General features: G+C 51.2%; 4 protein-coding genes across 4 annotated transcripts; 3 read left to right on the plus strand and 1 right to left on the minus strand.

Annotated features, from left to right (window-relative positions):
- Window positions 1–45: 45 nt before the first annotated feature.
- Window positions 46–1,885, plus strand: K460DRAFT_373808 (phenylalanyl-tRNA synthetase; the record flags this gene model as incomplete). The annotated part of the gene is made up of 2 exons (XM_040934612.1): window positions 46–175; window positions 363–1,885. The coding sequence occupies 2 exons, from the start codon at window positions 46–48 to the stop codon at window positions 1,883–1,885; spliced, it is 1,653 nt and encodes a 550-aa protein (XP_040794477.1).
- A 5,607-nt stretch (window positions 1,886–7,492) lies between these two features.
- Window positions 7,493–9,402, plus strand: K460DRAFT_272513 (uncharacterized protein; the record flags this gene model as incomplete). The annotated part of the gene is made up of 4 exons (XM_040927804.1): window positions 7,493–7,582; window positions 7,646–7,970; window positions 8,019–8,869; window positions 8,920–9,402. The coding sequence occupies 4 exons, from the start codon at window positions 7,493–7,495 to the stop codon at window positions 9,400–9,402; spliced, it is 1,749 nt and encodes a 582-aa protein (XP_040794478.1).
- A 1,393-nt stretch (window positions 9,403–10,795) lies between these two features.
- Window positions 10,796–12,604, plus strand: K460DRAFT_325284 (ribose-phosphate pyrophosphokinase-like protein 1; the record flags this gene model as incomplete). Its single annotated transcript, XM_040930586.1, has 5 exons — window positions 10,796–10,866; window positions 11,089–11,180; window positions 11,246–11,618; window positions 11,778–12,132; window positions 12,187–12,604. 5 exons carry the CDS (start codon window positions 10,796–10,798, stop codon window positions 12,259–12,261), a joined length of 966 nt encoding a protein of 321 aa, XP_040794479.1. The 3' UTR covers window positions 12,262–12,604.
- Window positions 12,605–13,184: 580 nt separating this feature from the next.
- Window positions 13,185–15,447, minus strand: K460DRAFT_362687 (DUF453-domain-containing protein). The gene has a single exon (XM_040932686.1). The coding sequence runs from the start codon at window positions 15,380–15,382 to the stop codon at window positions 13,343–13,345; it is 2,040 nt and encodes a 679-aa protein (XP_040794480.1). The 5' UTR covers window positions 15,383–15,447; the 3' UTR covers window positions 13,185–13,342.
- Window positions 15,448–15,574: the final 127 nt, after the last annotated feature.

The following is a 15,574-nucleotide window of genomic DNA, read 5'->3' on the forward strand; positions in this document are numbered from 1 at the left end:
TTTGAAGAACGCGACGAGGGACTTCATCGCGTTGTCATCAAGAAGATGCGAATACCACTTTGTTCTGCGGCTGTATGCCGTCAATTGAATCGAAATGCATCGTTGCGGATACACAGGCCATCACTGTCGCCGTGGCCGTGGCCGTGGCTGCACACGGTGAGATATAATTCCTCTGGTAAGTTCTGTCATGTGATACTCTTCTCAGTGTAGCAGTCAAAGCAGTAGCTTCAGCTACCACTACCAATTCGATTCCAAAAGTAAAAATTTCTACCGAACCTTTCCTGTCTTGTGTCTTTTCCAATAAACCTCCACACACGCCCACGTTGCAATCATGTTGAAAGCCACATCTAAATACTAGTTAGGAACATTGCCAAAGGAAATCAAGATAGAAGGAAAGAGCTATCAGACCGATGAATGGATGAACACGCCTTCATCCATCCTTTCCGCCATCCCTCGACGTCTGCATCTTCAGCCAGATCATCCCCTAACCATAACCCGCAAACTCATCGAGTCACGATTCCCAGGATACAAGACTCACAATGACCTTTTTCCCATCGTTACCACTGGGCAAAACTTTGACTCCCTGGGCTTTCCACTGGACCACATTGGACGCAGCCGAACGGACACGTATTACTTGAATAAAGAGACTGTGTTACGAACCCATACTTCAGCGCACCAGGCTGACACTTTCCGGAATAACGAAACCGAAGGGTATTTGATCAGCGCTGATGTGTACCGACGAGATGCTATCGACCGAAGTCACTATCCGATCTTCCACCAAATGGAAGGAGCTCGAACATGGGATAGGCAACAAGCAGAGAAGGAGGGAAAGACGCTTGCACAAGTCATATGGGACGACGTGGCCAGGATCCCAAAACACGATGTTGCAGTCGAAGATCCCAACCCGACTTTCCATGCCGAACGCAACCCGCTCCAGGCGACACATTCACCGGAAGAAGTTGAGGCCATAGCTGCTCATCTGAAACGAAGCCTCGAAGATATGGTCGTCACCATCTTCAATGCCGCCAAAGGCGCTACAGACACGGGTCCGGCATCCGATAACGAGCCTCTCAAAGTAAGATGGGTAGAAGCATACTTTCCCTTTACATCACCAAGCTGGGAAGTCGAAGTCTTCTGGCAAGGGGACTGGCTTGAGGTTCTCGGGTGTGGAATTGTCTCTCAGCCCATCTTAAACAACGCCTCCGTTCCGAACCGAGTGGGCTGGGCCTTTGGCATTGGACTCGAGCGCATCGCCATGCTCCTCTACTCCATCCCGGACATCCGCCTATTTTGGTCCAAGGACACGAGGTTCCTTTCTCAATTTAGCGAGCAGAAACCGATCCGCCGTTTCGTACCCTTCAGCAAGTACCCAGCGTGCTTCAAGGACGTGAGTTTCTGGCTGCGCTCCAGCTCTAGTGCTGCTGGTGGCGCTGCTCCAATTCACCCACCGGCAACACCTGCCGCACCCACAAAACAATCGCCCACCTCAACCCAAACTCAATGTCCAGATGCTCCACTTGATCATGCAAGTGTCGCTGCAAACTCGGCATCGCTACCACCCTCTACTGCAGCCATGCCGGAAGCGGCAGGTCCCGCAGCCAACACTTCACCAATTCCACCAGCCGCCCCTGCGCCCATCCCCCCTTCATCGTCCTCTTTCCACGAAAACGACGTGATGGAAATTGCGCGCGAGGTCTGTGGCGATCTTGTCGAGGATGTGCGTCTTACGGATGAATTCGTGCATCCCAAAACCGGGCGCAGGAGCATGTGTTATCGCATCAATTACCGCAGTCTGGAGCGAACTCTTACGAATGAGGAGACGAACCAGCTGCATGAGCAGTTGCGGGCGCTCCTGGTTGAAAGGCTGGGCGTTGAGCTACGATAGCCTGTTTCTTCATTCTGGCGTACAGCTTGCTGCTGCGAGGTGTGGTTGAAGTAGTGCCGAACCACGTGCGTCTGTACGAAGAGCTACTGCCGGCTCCTCAAGATCCCGTAGTTCGATGGGAAACGTGGCATGCCACGCAGGAGGTCAGGAGCATCGTCAAAAGTCTAAGATGCATTAGCTCTTCTTGATCTATCAGTCAAGCATAGCCAAGTAGCGGTGACAGAATTTTCGGTCGTTAGACCCCCATCACCCATCTCTCGTCCACCTATCAAATGTGCCTATATGTATCCTATGTGTACCGATTAGCTGGTGCAATTAAACTAAAAATGTATACTCCAATCCACCGTGAATGGCGCCATGCATACCTGCATGTATTTCCCCGCAAAGTTTCGCAACGACCGACCGGGAAAAGGGAACTACATACAATCCGTGTTGATCCCTGCCCAGCTAGACGGAACAATTAAGTTTAGCACCACACCCTATCGTTCCTAACGTCGACCAAGTTTGCGGTCAGGTGGCGTTTCTCACTATGCTATAGCGCTGGAGGTGTTATAGCCTCCTATATGTGGGAGGTGTTATAACGTTATACCCTTTGTCTTGTCCTATGCGCACCATTGCGGGGTCTCGCGTGAATTACATGCAGCAATCGCTAAAAGAGTGGGACGGACGGTGTCGTGGTAGTGTTTTTAGGTGGAAAGGCTATTTTCATCGCAGCGATCGGTGTTGGGATGCGAGGTGCTAACGAGTTCACGGTTTGCTGCGCAGTTGAAGGGGAAGGAGGGGTACAAGTTCTATCACGCATTTGCGATGGACTTGAGTAAACGCAACACGCACCAGCCTTGACATAACTTAACTTCAGCTTTAGAAATGAAATAACATTATGATTCCCTCCATCTTCGTTCCCTAGTTAAACTCGGTAATTTTAACAACACCCCGCCCTCCAACGCATCTATCTATCTCACCCCAGCTCCTCCCTCAAACCTCCCACCTCCCCATCAACTCTACACAAAAAACAGCCTTTCATCCGACCTATACCATTATCCACATATACCCCGTATCCCAAGCAAAGCCTACCGAAAGTGCCGACAGGCATCGACACCAAGCGGAGCATTTCCCCCAGATATGACTACTGCAGTGCAACGTAATACAGAAACGGCAATTGCGGGAGCGTTTGTGAATCTGGAGCGCGAGCTCGCGACCCGTCGCCGGGTATGTGTCTCTTGCAGCTTACCGTGCCTCATCCAAGGTACAGTAGTTCAGTACTTGGCTTCCCCGCAATCTGCACGCATCAATACATAGCCGAAAAGCTAAAGGTTATAGCCATGATGGTTTGTTGGGCTGTGGTGATTGGTAGTGCCATGCTAGTTTTGAGGTTGGATGTTGAGCGGTGCATGATAAAGGGTCGGGTCAATTGACCCGATGCATCGTCGAGTTGCGAAGTTGAGTATTGCGGGGGCAGAAGTTCGTGTGAGGTTGCTCTCGGGCAGGGTTGTTGGGTATATTGGGTTGTGGTAAGGTGTCATGCCGAGCGAGTAGGATGGAACGGCGTCCTGGTCGTGGTGAAATACGGTAACGAATCAGATTTTTGTGGTTGAAGTCAGCAGAAGATATTCTGGGTGTCTGTATTTATGTGACGCGCTTTCGAGACAGAGAATAGTTGAGAAATTTGAGGTATGAGATATGTTCCACGGTTTTGCGTTTGGATAAGGTTTGGATTTGAGGTTGGTAGGCTTGAAGGTAAATTACTTCGGGACTGGGGCGACCTCAAAGGAGATATTGACTTTGTAGAAGCCATCGTTTTCGTCCTTACCTCCCTAACTGGCTCGCTACATGCATCGTAGTCTGTTAAAATTCAATATGGCGTACGGATGCGGAGGCTGCAGCTAGAGGGTAGGGTCTGCCGCTGTCCTCCATAGCAGGATCGTAAACCAAGCAGCGCTGTCGATAATATGAGTGCCTCGGGTTTAGACGTTCCGGTGCAGCGTTATGACAAGTAGTGTTTAGAGTTTGGAATGAACATCCAGACATGCTGCAATATCCATGTGCTCATGCTCAGTGTCTTTCTTCCTACCGAGTTCATCGGCCATCAAACCTGCTGCATGGATACCCCCATCGGTTGAAGATTTTCAGTTGGGGTGCATGTTTGATGTTGCAATGTAGTCGGTAGTGGCGCTTGTTCGGCAAGATTAATACTCTGCGCATATTCGAGTTCCTTTCCTGACGCAATGCCTGATCGCCTATGCATCATTGTTAACAGTCGGGAAGTATATAAACCGATAGACTGCGAAACTCTAGTGTGACAGTCAACAAGAGTAGTATGATAGACGATAGAAATACCCTGAAATCTGCATGGAGGTGTTGAAGAGCCTTGTAGGAGGAGGCCTTGGATGTTGACATGTCGAAATGCTTCAAATCGGTCCGAAGATAAATTTAAGACCCACTACCCGCTTGTTCCTAAGACAATGCTTCACTCGGAAGCAGGGACGCGGGAGATGACCAGGACAGCCCTGCTATAGTAGAGGAGGGACAAGATTAGATAGCTCTTCCCTTAGGAACAGTTGCTCTTATCTCTTGATATTCGACATCAACCACGGAAAGGGTCGTATGAAACGAGAGTGGTAACAGCGTTAATAAGATTGCTAAGGCAAGGCGACTGATTGTAACTATGAACATTGACAAGAGGTGAAATTTGCTCACCAGTATAGGAAGGACAACCGATTGCAAGGTCATATGTGGCCGCGATTAAGAGTGTTAAACGAACGCGCTTAAGCATTCTCACGACAGTGTACCTTGTAAATACGATGGCCGTACCACGGCGAACAAGGCGCCTGAGTCAACCAAATGACTCCATTATGAACCCGATGGCCTGGGATCTCCACTTGCCATGATGGAGATATTCTCCTTCCTACATTTCCCGTAAGATCTTCGCGGGAGGAAGTGGTCCAAAATTTACTGTTGATCACACATGAGAAGTGGGGCCGTGACGAAATACTGGGCGAATGCGTGACGGAGGCCCAAGTCCTTGAAACGCTCGAACCAAGGCACACCACTGCGAACCTGGAAGCGATTGTGACAATATGCTCTGTGAAAATGCTGCGAGTGGTTTGGTGATTCAAGCGGGCATATGAAGAGTCGTGCATCCATCTAATCCCATTCAACCGGTGCCGTTCAGCGTGAGCATCTTTACCGGCTTAGAGCCTGTGAGTACCTGCACGGTAAACACAGCTAATTATCTACGAACCTAGCGGATGTGATGATATGCGGTTTCTGCTGGGTATGGTTAGATGTTATCTTGCAGGCAAGCCAAAATCTCCGCTTTCGGCAAACCTGGCATGGTGAGTATTAGGGCTGCAAATGGTAACGCACGGAGAGAGGCCGTAAAGAAGAAACGGGAGAGGAAGTAGCTACAAGCGGACACAAGCGGACAAAATCGAACGATTTTACCTCTATCAAAGTTTGGTGGCAGGTCATGCAGGAAGGCCCTGCTAGAGCTGTCCATCACCGCATGTCTTGGCGTGACGGCGGCCCATGACTTGCATCTAGCGGAGCGGGAGCCGGAAACCGCAAAGCGTACAGTTGCTTGGGGATTGGAGGTGACGGTCTTTTGCCGTTGAGGGAAAGCCGGTGCGGTAATACTAGTTGAAGGCAAATGGAATCGCATAATGTTTCGCAGGGGTTGATAGTTTGGCTGCAAACCCCGTTCCCACGTTTCCACATTCCCAGGCCACCGCACAGGCGAGGATATCGATTATAGATGACAAGTCCTGAGTTGGATTATGTTTGTGATTCACCTGGCGGTGTTCCTATTCAGGAGCATTGGGCTGAGCGATCAGCGTTGGACCGCAGTTGCAGACGGAGGGGACATGCGCGTTCCTGAGTCGCACCCGCCCGTGAGCCGCTCGCGTTGCAGACGCCAGTCAGCATGCGGATCATGTGTGATGAGGAGTAGAGAGAAGAGACATGGGCAACACATGGCGCAAAGTTTGGAGATGACTCGAGGGAAGCTTGACGAGTCTTGATGCTACGCGAGTACCAGCGTTGTCGATATGTGCTTGCTAAAGCGCGAGCTAGCAACAGGCTAGGGCAGGTGATGGTGGGAAAGACAGTAGTACTCTATGCTATACGAGGAGCTATGTCCTCTACGAATAAGCTAGCTCTTCACCATGTATTGGGCCTAGGCAAAGTAGAGAAACCTCAAACACGGCCTCCCGAGCGAGGAGATGGCGTCGACTAAGGACGGCCCCCTTGTCGATAAGGCTGTGCCTCGCTATATGTCCTGCGCACTGGAAATTGAGTCTTGATATTGTCGAGTAGAATGGCCATCGGTTGGAAATGACGGTCAAAGAAGTGAGGGGGCATGATGGAAGAGGGACGTCTCGACCCTTAGCATGCGAGATGAGGCAGCCAGGGTTCGCAGCAGAGAGGGAATGTTCAGCTAGTTGCTCAAAGAGGGCAAGGGCGACGGATGATGGCGCTCGACAGAGGGTCGTGAAGGTGCTGAAGAGGCACGCCGTTGCCTCACATAGCTCCGACACTTGCAGTTAGAAGCAGAATAAGCGTTCAGACGTCACCGTCTAGAAAGTTCGCACGAGTGGTGGGTGGGTGTTTGTGTGTGTGGCACTGGTGGTCGCTCCTGCTGCTTGTCCCGTGTAGGACCCTGGCTCCTGCCCTAGGATTGCCACGAGGCGACTCCCCGGCCAATCAGAAATCCCTGCAGGACCTCAACGTTCGCTTCGCTCCTGCCTCAAAGCCCCCGTTCCTGAGGCGTGCCTTCCTCCTCGGGGGCAAAGTGCCCCCCCAGTTGGCTCCTCACTCACTAGGTGTCGCGACAGACGAGAGAGAGCAAAGCACCACACAGCATATGGCGTCCATGGACCCTGACTCAATTCATAGTTTGCACTACGGCTCAACGGTGATGCTACGAGACTGACTACGGCGAAAGCAACCCTCTTCTTCACCATCATGTACCCTTTCATCCTGGCCAAACCCGGCAAACTCACGGCCTGTGTTTAGCACCAAAACCCGCCCGGCGTTCGTACCGCTTTTGGTCTTCATCCTCCGCATTGATAAACTGGCTTGCCTGTCTACGACTGATTAACTCCCATTGCGTCAGGTGCGCTAGGTACCGCAGGTGCAGCAGCTCATCGTAGCGCTGCTGCGTGCTCGTCCATCGTCGTGCAGATCGACATCTCCCACCTGAACAGGCGCTATCCGCAGTGACTATGCGTCTGAAAGGGTGGTTCCGCGATGCACGATATGCAGATCACCCCAGGCATTAATTGGTCCCTATTATAGGCCTCTCCACGAATCGAACAGGCACGCGAGGTTGGCCCCTCGTTTCACCCCAAGGCCCGCCCTATCCAGCCTTGGATGCGCCCCCCGACAGCCTAGACGCATCGCTGCTATGGCTTCTTCGCCTCTAGCAGGGGGGTCTCCTCGTTGCTGCAGCTTCTCATCAGCAAAGTAGGCGAGCCACACTTAAACCGCTGCAGTGCCTGTTTTGCCAGATACATGCAGGGAACGCCCTCATGTTTGACATGTCCGCCTCCCGAGTCTCATCAACCTTGTACCTCAGACAGTGGCCCACAGGATCCTCAAACAATCGCCATGACACACATTGCCAGCTGCATGCGGCCCGACGCTGATAAGTCTGCCGTTTATATAATCCAGGAAACATCCTCCACCATGAGCGTAAGTGTCCCGTACCCAATCTTCACCCAAATGAATCACCATCTACCCCGTCGGTCATGCTCACTAAAGGACCTCCAGACCGCTAGCGACTCCAATGCACAAAGCATACAACCGCTGGTGAAGAGCCCGTCTCTTGCAAGCCTTGCTACCTCCAAATACCAACTCTGGCCCTCAGCAAAGAGTCCAACAGGACAATCAAAACCTAGCCTTTCCTCCGACAAACTCGCTGCACTCTCGGTTGGTCGGTCTGCTACGTCCTTGAGTGACACGGCCGTTCTTCCCGAGAGCCTTCCATTCTGGCAACGCACTGGTTCATTATCGAGGCGGAGGAAAGTCAGTGTACCCGAGCTTGGCAACGCTATGACTACCGTCCAGGAACTGCCCATTGATTCTCGTGAGTCACCTATTGGTTGCTTGTCTAATATAGGCTAATAAGCTCTAGCGACGATACCAGGAAGACCACCCCTCCGCAAGCTTTCCTATGAGGTCTTTGGCCACGAGAGGTCTTGCAGTGCTCCAGGTACAAACTGGAGAGCTGGCCCATTCGGCGATGCCATGATAGCTTGCGTCACTGGACCCTCATTCATTTCAACACTGCAGGATCATCCACCTCTCGCTTCTGAGGTGCTCACTGTTCCTGGAAAACCGTTGCCTCCAACTCTTGGTCCTAGTACAAGTCTAAAGCCACCACTGAAGCTGGAGACGGCGAATTTCCAACATGACCTCGAGCTGCCGCCACAAGTACCTCCAAAGTCTCCTGCCACGGAACAACGGAGCTTACCAGCCTCTGCCACCGTCAAATCAAAGTCTAGCAGAACACAACTCATGACACCAGCATCCATGACTCCAGGTGGAGGCACCCCTCTAAGTGCAGTCGACCTCAGACGATCGCCGAATGGATCCATTCCTCTTTCTACGCCCCCTTCAGCATTCCCCAACCCCTTCTACGCATCATCACCGTCATCGAATCGAGGATCGCCACGAACTGACAAGCGAGATCCTATCGCTACACACGTTAGCTCTCACAACAGAAACATGTCCGAGTCGTCTATCATGGATAGAGGCCGACCGCAACGACGAACTAGTAAGAGGCAAAGAAGCCGAACAGTCTCAGAGGCGGAAACCCCTGAAAACGCAACACCTGATACTTGGACGCTACCCCAGGGCATGCGCGTGCCTGAGGCATCGAGACGCATGAGTGACGCCGACAAGAAGCTGCTCTACAAACAAGCATATGATCAGGCTGGCAACTTTGAAGTGCTGAACAAGCGTGACGTGGCTTCCTTGTCAAGAGTAAGCGCACCATTTGATGATTTACAGTCTTGTTGTTAACATGAGTACAGGAATTGAGAGCACTTGATGAGCGTTGCGACTATCTTCGCAAAACATACAAATCTCTGCGCGCAGGTCGGCAGAAGCTCCATGGTCGCATGATATCTTACCTCAGGCGCGGTGAGATGGTCATCTTCTCCCGCGAATCCCTTCTGAAGCAGGAAGAAGCCCTAGCCGAGTTGGACATCTCCATCGATGAGTTTATTCTCAAACTTGAGCAGGCTGAGAACCGCCGCCTGCGTCTTCGGCAGAAATTACTAGAGCACGTTGCTGCAGCCATTGTGCTCAACCCCACCGCTCGCGATGACAACGCAGATACCACACCACCACGAAGTCCTGTCAAGATCGAGAGTCCGCTAAAGGTTAACAGCCCTGCTCAGAATGGCCGAAGGGAGACGACCGAGTCAATCAAGATCTACGCCGACGGTCACGTTCTCAATCTCTTCTCTGACATCGAAATGGCCATTGGAAAAATGTGCGAGCAGACCTGCTAAGATAACCACGCGAATCACTACCCGCTCTTTAATCTTCCTGGATTACGACAACATTGACATCGCCCTATGTGGCATTCTCACTAATGACATCCTTCAAATTCTCGACGACTTCGTTCTTTTGTACCATTCTATAACGACCTGTGCGTTTGTCGCGTTACCTGTACCTTTGTCATCTTGTTAGGTGGCTTCATTCATTGTTCATACGCACGAAGAAATGATTCGTTCTGCTTTGGCATCGATACCCGGGCCGCAAGTTTCTTCACATCACTTCCATACTTCGCTTAGGCATACCAGATTATCTCTCCTTTTGTCACACGGCAGACAATGATGACTTTTCTAAAGGGGTGTTTCATGTTTCGAGCTTCGAGGGGCGGCAGACACATGGCATTTGTGGCGCATCATGTATCAAGTCACGGCCTGCAGGGGTTGGAGAATCAATAAATGACATTCCAAACCGAGTATCGTGCTCGTCCCAGAACCATACCTGTGTGGCGTTTTGCGAACACCGAGCGTGTTACAATTGTTGGGAAAATTTGACCGATTGCCAGCTGCGCTTATCCTGGCAATGACATTCCCGCGGCACAGCCCAAAGTGCTCGTTTTCGCGAGTCTGTGACAGCGACTGTGACGGAGCGAGTAGATCGTCATGACTCTAATTTTGCGGATCACACGGCAGGCTGCACCTAAAGCACGGAAGCATGCAGTCGAGGCGAATGCTGAGGCTCGAGGGTACCTTGTTATAGCATTGCTACTATAGTCTGTTTCAACGGCTGCGGAACATTAACGATGGAAACGACAGTGGGGCAATTATGTCAGAGGAAGCATGGTCCTGAACATCACCTCTGCTTTTGACTTGGGAATGGTCCGATATTGATGCAAGAAAAGCGCCGTACTCCGTATTCACGGCTTGGCGTCAGTTGAAATGCCTTCCCCTTGAAAATTCTGTAAGTATTGACAGCTCTGAGTTTGGACGATACGAAGCAATGTAAATTGCCAACATGATGGACCAGAACCTGACCCAGGCAATTGCGGGTGCCATCCGCATCTCCACTGCTGTCAAGTTTCAGATAAAGATTGGGCAACCTTGCACCAGATAACGGCCTGAGTCAGCAGGGGAAGCATATTAAGATCAAGTCAAGGTCGGTAGTTGCGACGAGAGCGATGTTGAGAAGTCGCAGATAGACACACAGCCCGCTCAGGTAGAGCGACAGCAGAGTGAACTCTGGGGGAGCTCGCTTGCATTTACCGCGCGGCCAGAGTGCTCTTTCCGTCGGCGCCACCTTTCTCCGCATGGTCCGTGCCCGCCTATTGCGTGTGAAAAAGTTGGGCCTTGCTCGGTGACAACGTGATTGATTTCTAGCATGCGATAATACATTCACGTCGCTCTCACCACTATGGCTACCAACAGCATCAAGCTGCTCACCGGCAACAGCTATCCCGAGCTCGCCAGTCTCGTGGCTGATAGGTACGTGCAAGGCTTGCGGAAAGGTTTTGAGGCCGCCCCTCGGCATGCACACCTCCAAAAGTTATATCTTCTCAGCCGTTGTCAGCAAAACTCGCACTGAATACCTCATTTTGCATTTTCCAGGCTGCGACTGTATTCGTGTCGCTTTTCCAGATAGCGGAAGGGTGGATCTGAACTAATGCAACCAGCTCAAACTCGCACAGTTTGCTAATCCTGTCACAGGCTTGGAATAGAACTCACCAAGATCCTGGTACTTCAATACTCGAACCAGGAGACTTCTGTGACTATCGGCGAGTCTGTCAGAGACGAAGATGGTATGCGCCATATTCGGGTGGAACGGTCATCCACCCTTGGTAACTCCTAGCTTACCATAGGCCAGTCTTCATTCTCCAATCTACGCCCCCAGGCGACATCAACGATGCTCTTATGGAGCTGTTGATCATGATCAACGCGTGTAAGACGGCGTCTGCTCGCCGCATCACCGCTGTGATTCCAAATTTTCCCTATGCTCGCCAGGACAAGAAAGACAAGTCTCGTGCGCCCATCACCGCAAAGCTCATGGCCAACATGCTTCAAACTGCGGGCTGCAACCATGTCATCACAATGGATCTCCATGCAAGCCAGATTCAAGGATTCTTCAACGTTCCTGTGGACAACCTCTACGCCGAACCTAGCACACTAAGATGGATCCGTGAAAACTTGGACGTGAAGGATTGCGTCATCGTCAGTCCGGACGCGGGAGGTGCTAAAAGGTACAGTACTCAGCTTTCTCATCTCCTAGTTTGGGACTCTTTTCCCTGGAACGTGCGTCCACTTTGTGGTGCCAAGATGTGATGTGAAATGTCGATGCGCCACATCTTGGGACGCCCCGCGGCATTCTCCCAATCAGAGCTAGGCTGATGCATGCGCAGGGCAACTTCTATTGCAGATGGCCTGAATCTAGGCTTTGCTCTCATCCACAAAGAGCGTACCCGTCCCAATGAAGTCTCACGAATGGTGCTAGTCGGAGACGTGAAGGGAAAGACTGCTATCCTCGTTGACGACATGGCCGACACCTGCGGCACTCTCGTCAAGGCTGCAGACGTCTTAATTGCAGAGGGCGCGAAAGATGCTCTCGCCATAGTCACGCATGGCATCTTGAGTGGCAACGCCATAGAAGCCTTGAATGGCAGCAAGCTCAAGAAGATCGTCGTTACCAATACGGTACCCCACGAGGACAAGAAAGAGCTTTGCGACCGCATCGAGACGATCGATATCAGTCCAACTGTGAGTAGATTGTCGATCAATTGGTGCCTTACCTGACCGCTGACTGTCAAACAGCTTGCCGAAGCTTGTAGACGAACCCACAATGGCGAGAGCGTTTCTTTCCTCTTCAAGCATGCGCCGGTAGACTAAAATGTTAGCCACCCTTGCGTACGACAATTTGCTTGCATCTAAAACCACCGGCGTTATGGAGTAAAGAAAGGGGCTACTGCGGCATGGCCAGTCTCTCAGGTTGAACCAAACAAGATTCTTACACTACGAATCCTCGTATTCGTGTCTTGTTCCCAGGAGTTGTCTAGTGGTGAAGCTGCTGCTGTAACATGTGGTTTTCGCTATACCTGCACCAGTGACATTCGAATTTTCAAATTCTGACATCCTCGCTAAGCTATGGCAGGTCACTGATCGTGCTGTTGATCAAGTTTGATATCTGATTGCGGCTGTTACTTGTTTTGCTGACCTGTAGCCGCACCAATGACTGGCTATATTTCAGGGTGTAGCTACCAAAGTTCATGCTGTCTTTTGACCGCCGGCCCATCATTCTCCTTCTCTCTAGCTACTGGTCACGACAGCACCTTGCGCGCTATAGCTCTTTTGTAGTTGTAACGTGCACACATCGCTGATGGGAATTATATGATTGAAGACTACAGCCATAAGTTCCATTTGCAGTTCAACATCATACTGAGCGGTTAAACCTGCGAACGCTTTCATTAGGATTCTTCATATGCGTAAACAATCACCGTTCACCATATCAACGTTCAACTACCTTTCGTTGCTAAAATGTGGCAAACACGAAGTCGCACTCTCTACTCCATTTCCGCCTGGACTGTCTATACGTTCGTCTTGAGTAGTTGTCCTAACTATCCTTTCACGCGATGACTACTATGTAGACAGACAAAAAGAGAGAGAAATAACATCATGGATACACCTAGAGACGAAGACTAAATTTATCTACGAGATCACATTCTCATAACATCTATTTCGCTGATAGTGCTGGCTCACTATTAGTATTAGCACCTGTCTCAAAATGTGTAACCTAAGACTATAAATGCCAGTTGTGTTCGATGTAGTGTTCTTTGTTGTTGTCGAATTGAATTAAGATATCTGATCGTCTCGATGTACATGATTCCATGCTTTGCTTCTGCAGAATACAACCGCCCGAATGCACCTTGCCCCTAATCTCCAGCCTAACTTACTTGACACATGCGAGTAACATCTACGCTGGAAAGTGCGGCCAGCCGGCTGCCTTCATAACTCGTTCCTTCCTCCTCACCCTCTTCCCACTTTCATCGCTGTCCTTGTCCCAGATCGCATTCCCCATCTTATCCAAGCCCATCTCCCGCCTCGTAGTCCTCTTGAAGCCTTTCTGCATCTTCTTCTCCACAACCTCACTTCTTTCCGCAGACTCTCTGACGCTCTTTTTTCGCTTGTGTAGAGTCTGAGCCCAGTGATGCCATTGGTTGCCCTTGACGGTTTGCGTGCGGGCACGAGAGTTGGCGAGTATCTTTTTGTACGAAGATTCGAGGCTGTTCAGAAGATTTGGGGTATAGGGGCGGGATGAGAAGTCCGGGTCGGAAAGGAGGGAGTCTAGATGAGAATGGAGTTGATGAATGGCGGTTCGAAGGGGTGTCTCTGGGATTAGGTGCTCTGCTTCGTTCTGGTGATTGGATTGCGAGTCGCCCAAGGGTCTGTAGTTGAGGTTGGCCATGGGTTGTAGCTCGCCATCTTTCTGCTCTATTGCTTCCTTCTCCGCCTCTTGTACGCGGTTCTCTTTCAGATTTTGGCTTTCATCTTGCTTGGCGTCTCCTTCAAATAGGTGTGAGGAGTCCTGTCCCCTGCTCTCGAGCACAAACGCTAGACCCAGCGAGTGCCTACCAGTACTGCCATAGCTGGCGCTAGGGTCAAGGTCTTCACCTCCTTTATCTGTCCAAAAAACGTTGCCCTCAAATAGCCTCTTCGCTGTTCTATATACCGTCGCGCTCACCGGTACCACCTTATTCTTCTCGTCCATCGTAGCATTGACCTGCAATCGTCCGCTCGCATGTCCAATTGTAATTGCTTCATTCATGACCGGATCAGGAGCAAGTAATTGCTCGACTATGGTCCCTGGGATGCGAGCTGCGACAGCCGTTGTCAGAGCTGCTGTGAGTGGAATTGCACGATGCGGTTGCGTATCTGATAGGAAGCGGATCACAATGTCCATTTGAGGAGTCTTGATTGTTTGGCCTGACAGAACTGGATGCGACGAGGACTGGGATACAAGGCCGATCTTGGGAATTGTGCGGGGGACTTGGTCTTCGGTGGGTGCGATGCCCATTGCTACGGCTGCAGTTTTGCGTATGCGCTCGAGGAGTGCGAGCTTGTCGGGGAGCTTATTGAAGTCATTTGGCAAGATAGTGCCGTCTACGCCGATGTCGTCTGCGCGGATGAATATTGCTGGGTTTGCGCCATCCACGCAAGACACCTTGTAGCCTGCGATGTTGTTCACTTTCTTCCCCGTTGGGAGGACTTTGCCAGTCTTGCTGCCGTATGGATGCTTGAAGTCAAGCTTGATCCTTGAACCTGAGCCAGTAACTCCGTCGATGCTATAGTCGCCTACGACAGCAGCTTGTCCGCCTAATATCTCAAAGGTCGAATCAATTAGCTTCCCTGTATTTGTGTTCCGTATCTTGACTGTAACCTCTCCATCACCCTGCGCGTACAGTTGTGGCGGAAGCAGGCCAGCGTTATAAGCGTAAGGGCCAATTGCGCTACTCATGTTCCCGCAGTTGCCTGCTACATCCACTTCACTGTTCTCAATGCCTAGCCCGATGAAGGTATAGTCAATGTCCAGCTCCTGTTCGTCCCCACTCTGCTGTGCTTCTTCCTGAGCTTGTATAGCTTCAGCACTAGCCCTCGCAGCGTCAATGCCGCCATAGCCCGTCCGAAAACGAAGCCCTCGTCCCACTTTCAAGATGCGTCTGCCATACGGTTCAACAAGACATATCTTGCTGAGGCTCGATATACCCGCGCCCATGCCATCAAGTTGTCGCCCGTATGGATCGCCACTCCCCATAATCTGGCGAAATATGGACGGCCATTTCTCGCGCTCCTTTGGCAGGAACTGTGGTTGTATTATCACGGCACGCGATGTGCCTCCGCGGTAGTAGGCGGCCTCGACAGGCTTTTGGACCAGCGCGGAAGGCGTAATAGTGTCATGTCTTGAGCGCGAGAGGTATGAGCGGATGCGGAAGGAGAAGGACGGCGAAGGGCGCATCACGCATCATGCCATTTGACATTGAAGAACAAGAGACATGTCGAGGGGTACAGTCGAGATGGAATTGTTCGGAGTTGAAGCCGAGGCAGGAGCAGGACCCTGCGTGCTTGCTTCGGCCCGCACAGGCCTTCTGTGAAGCATCACATCTCCAAAATTTTCGGGAAGGTTCGACATCCCGCATCATAGTACACT

This window comes from Cucurbitaria berberidis (genome assembly GCF_010015615.1).
Source record: "Cucurbitaria berberidis CBS 394.84 unplaced genomic scaffold K460scaffold_1, whole genome shotgun sequence".
Lineage (NCBI taxonomy): Eukaryota > Fungi > Ascomycota > Dothideomycetes > Pleosporales > Cucurbitariaceae > Cucurbitaria > Cucurbitaria berberidis.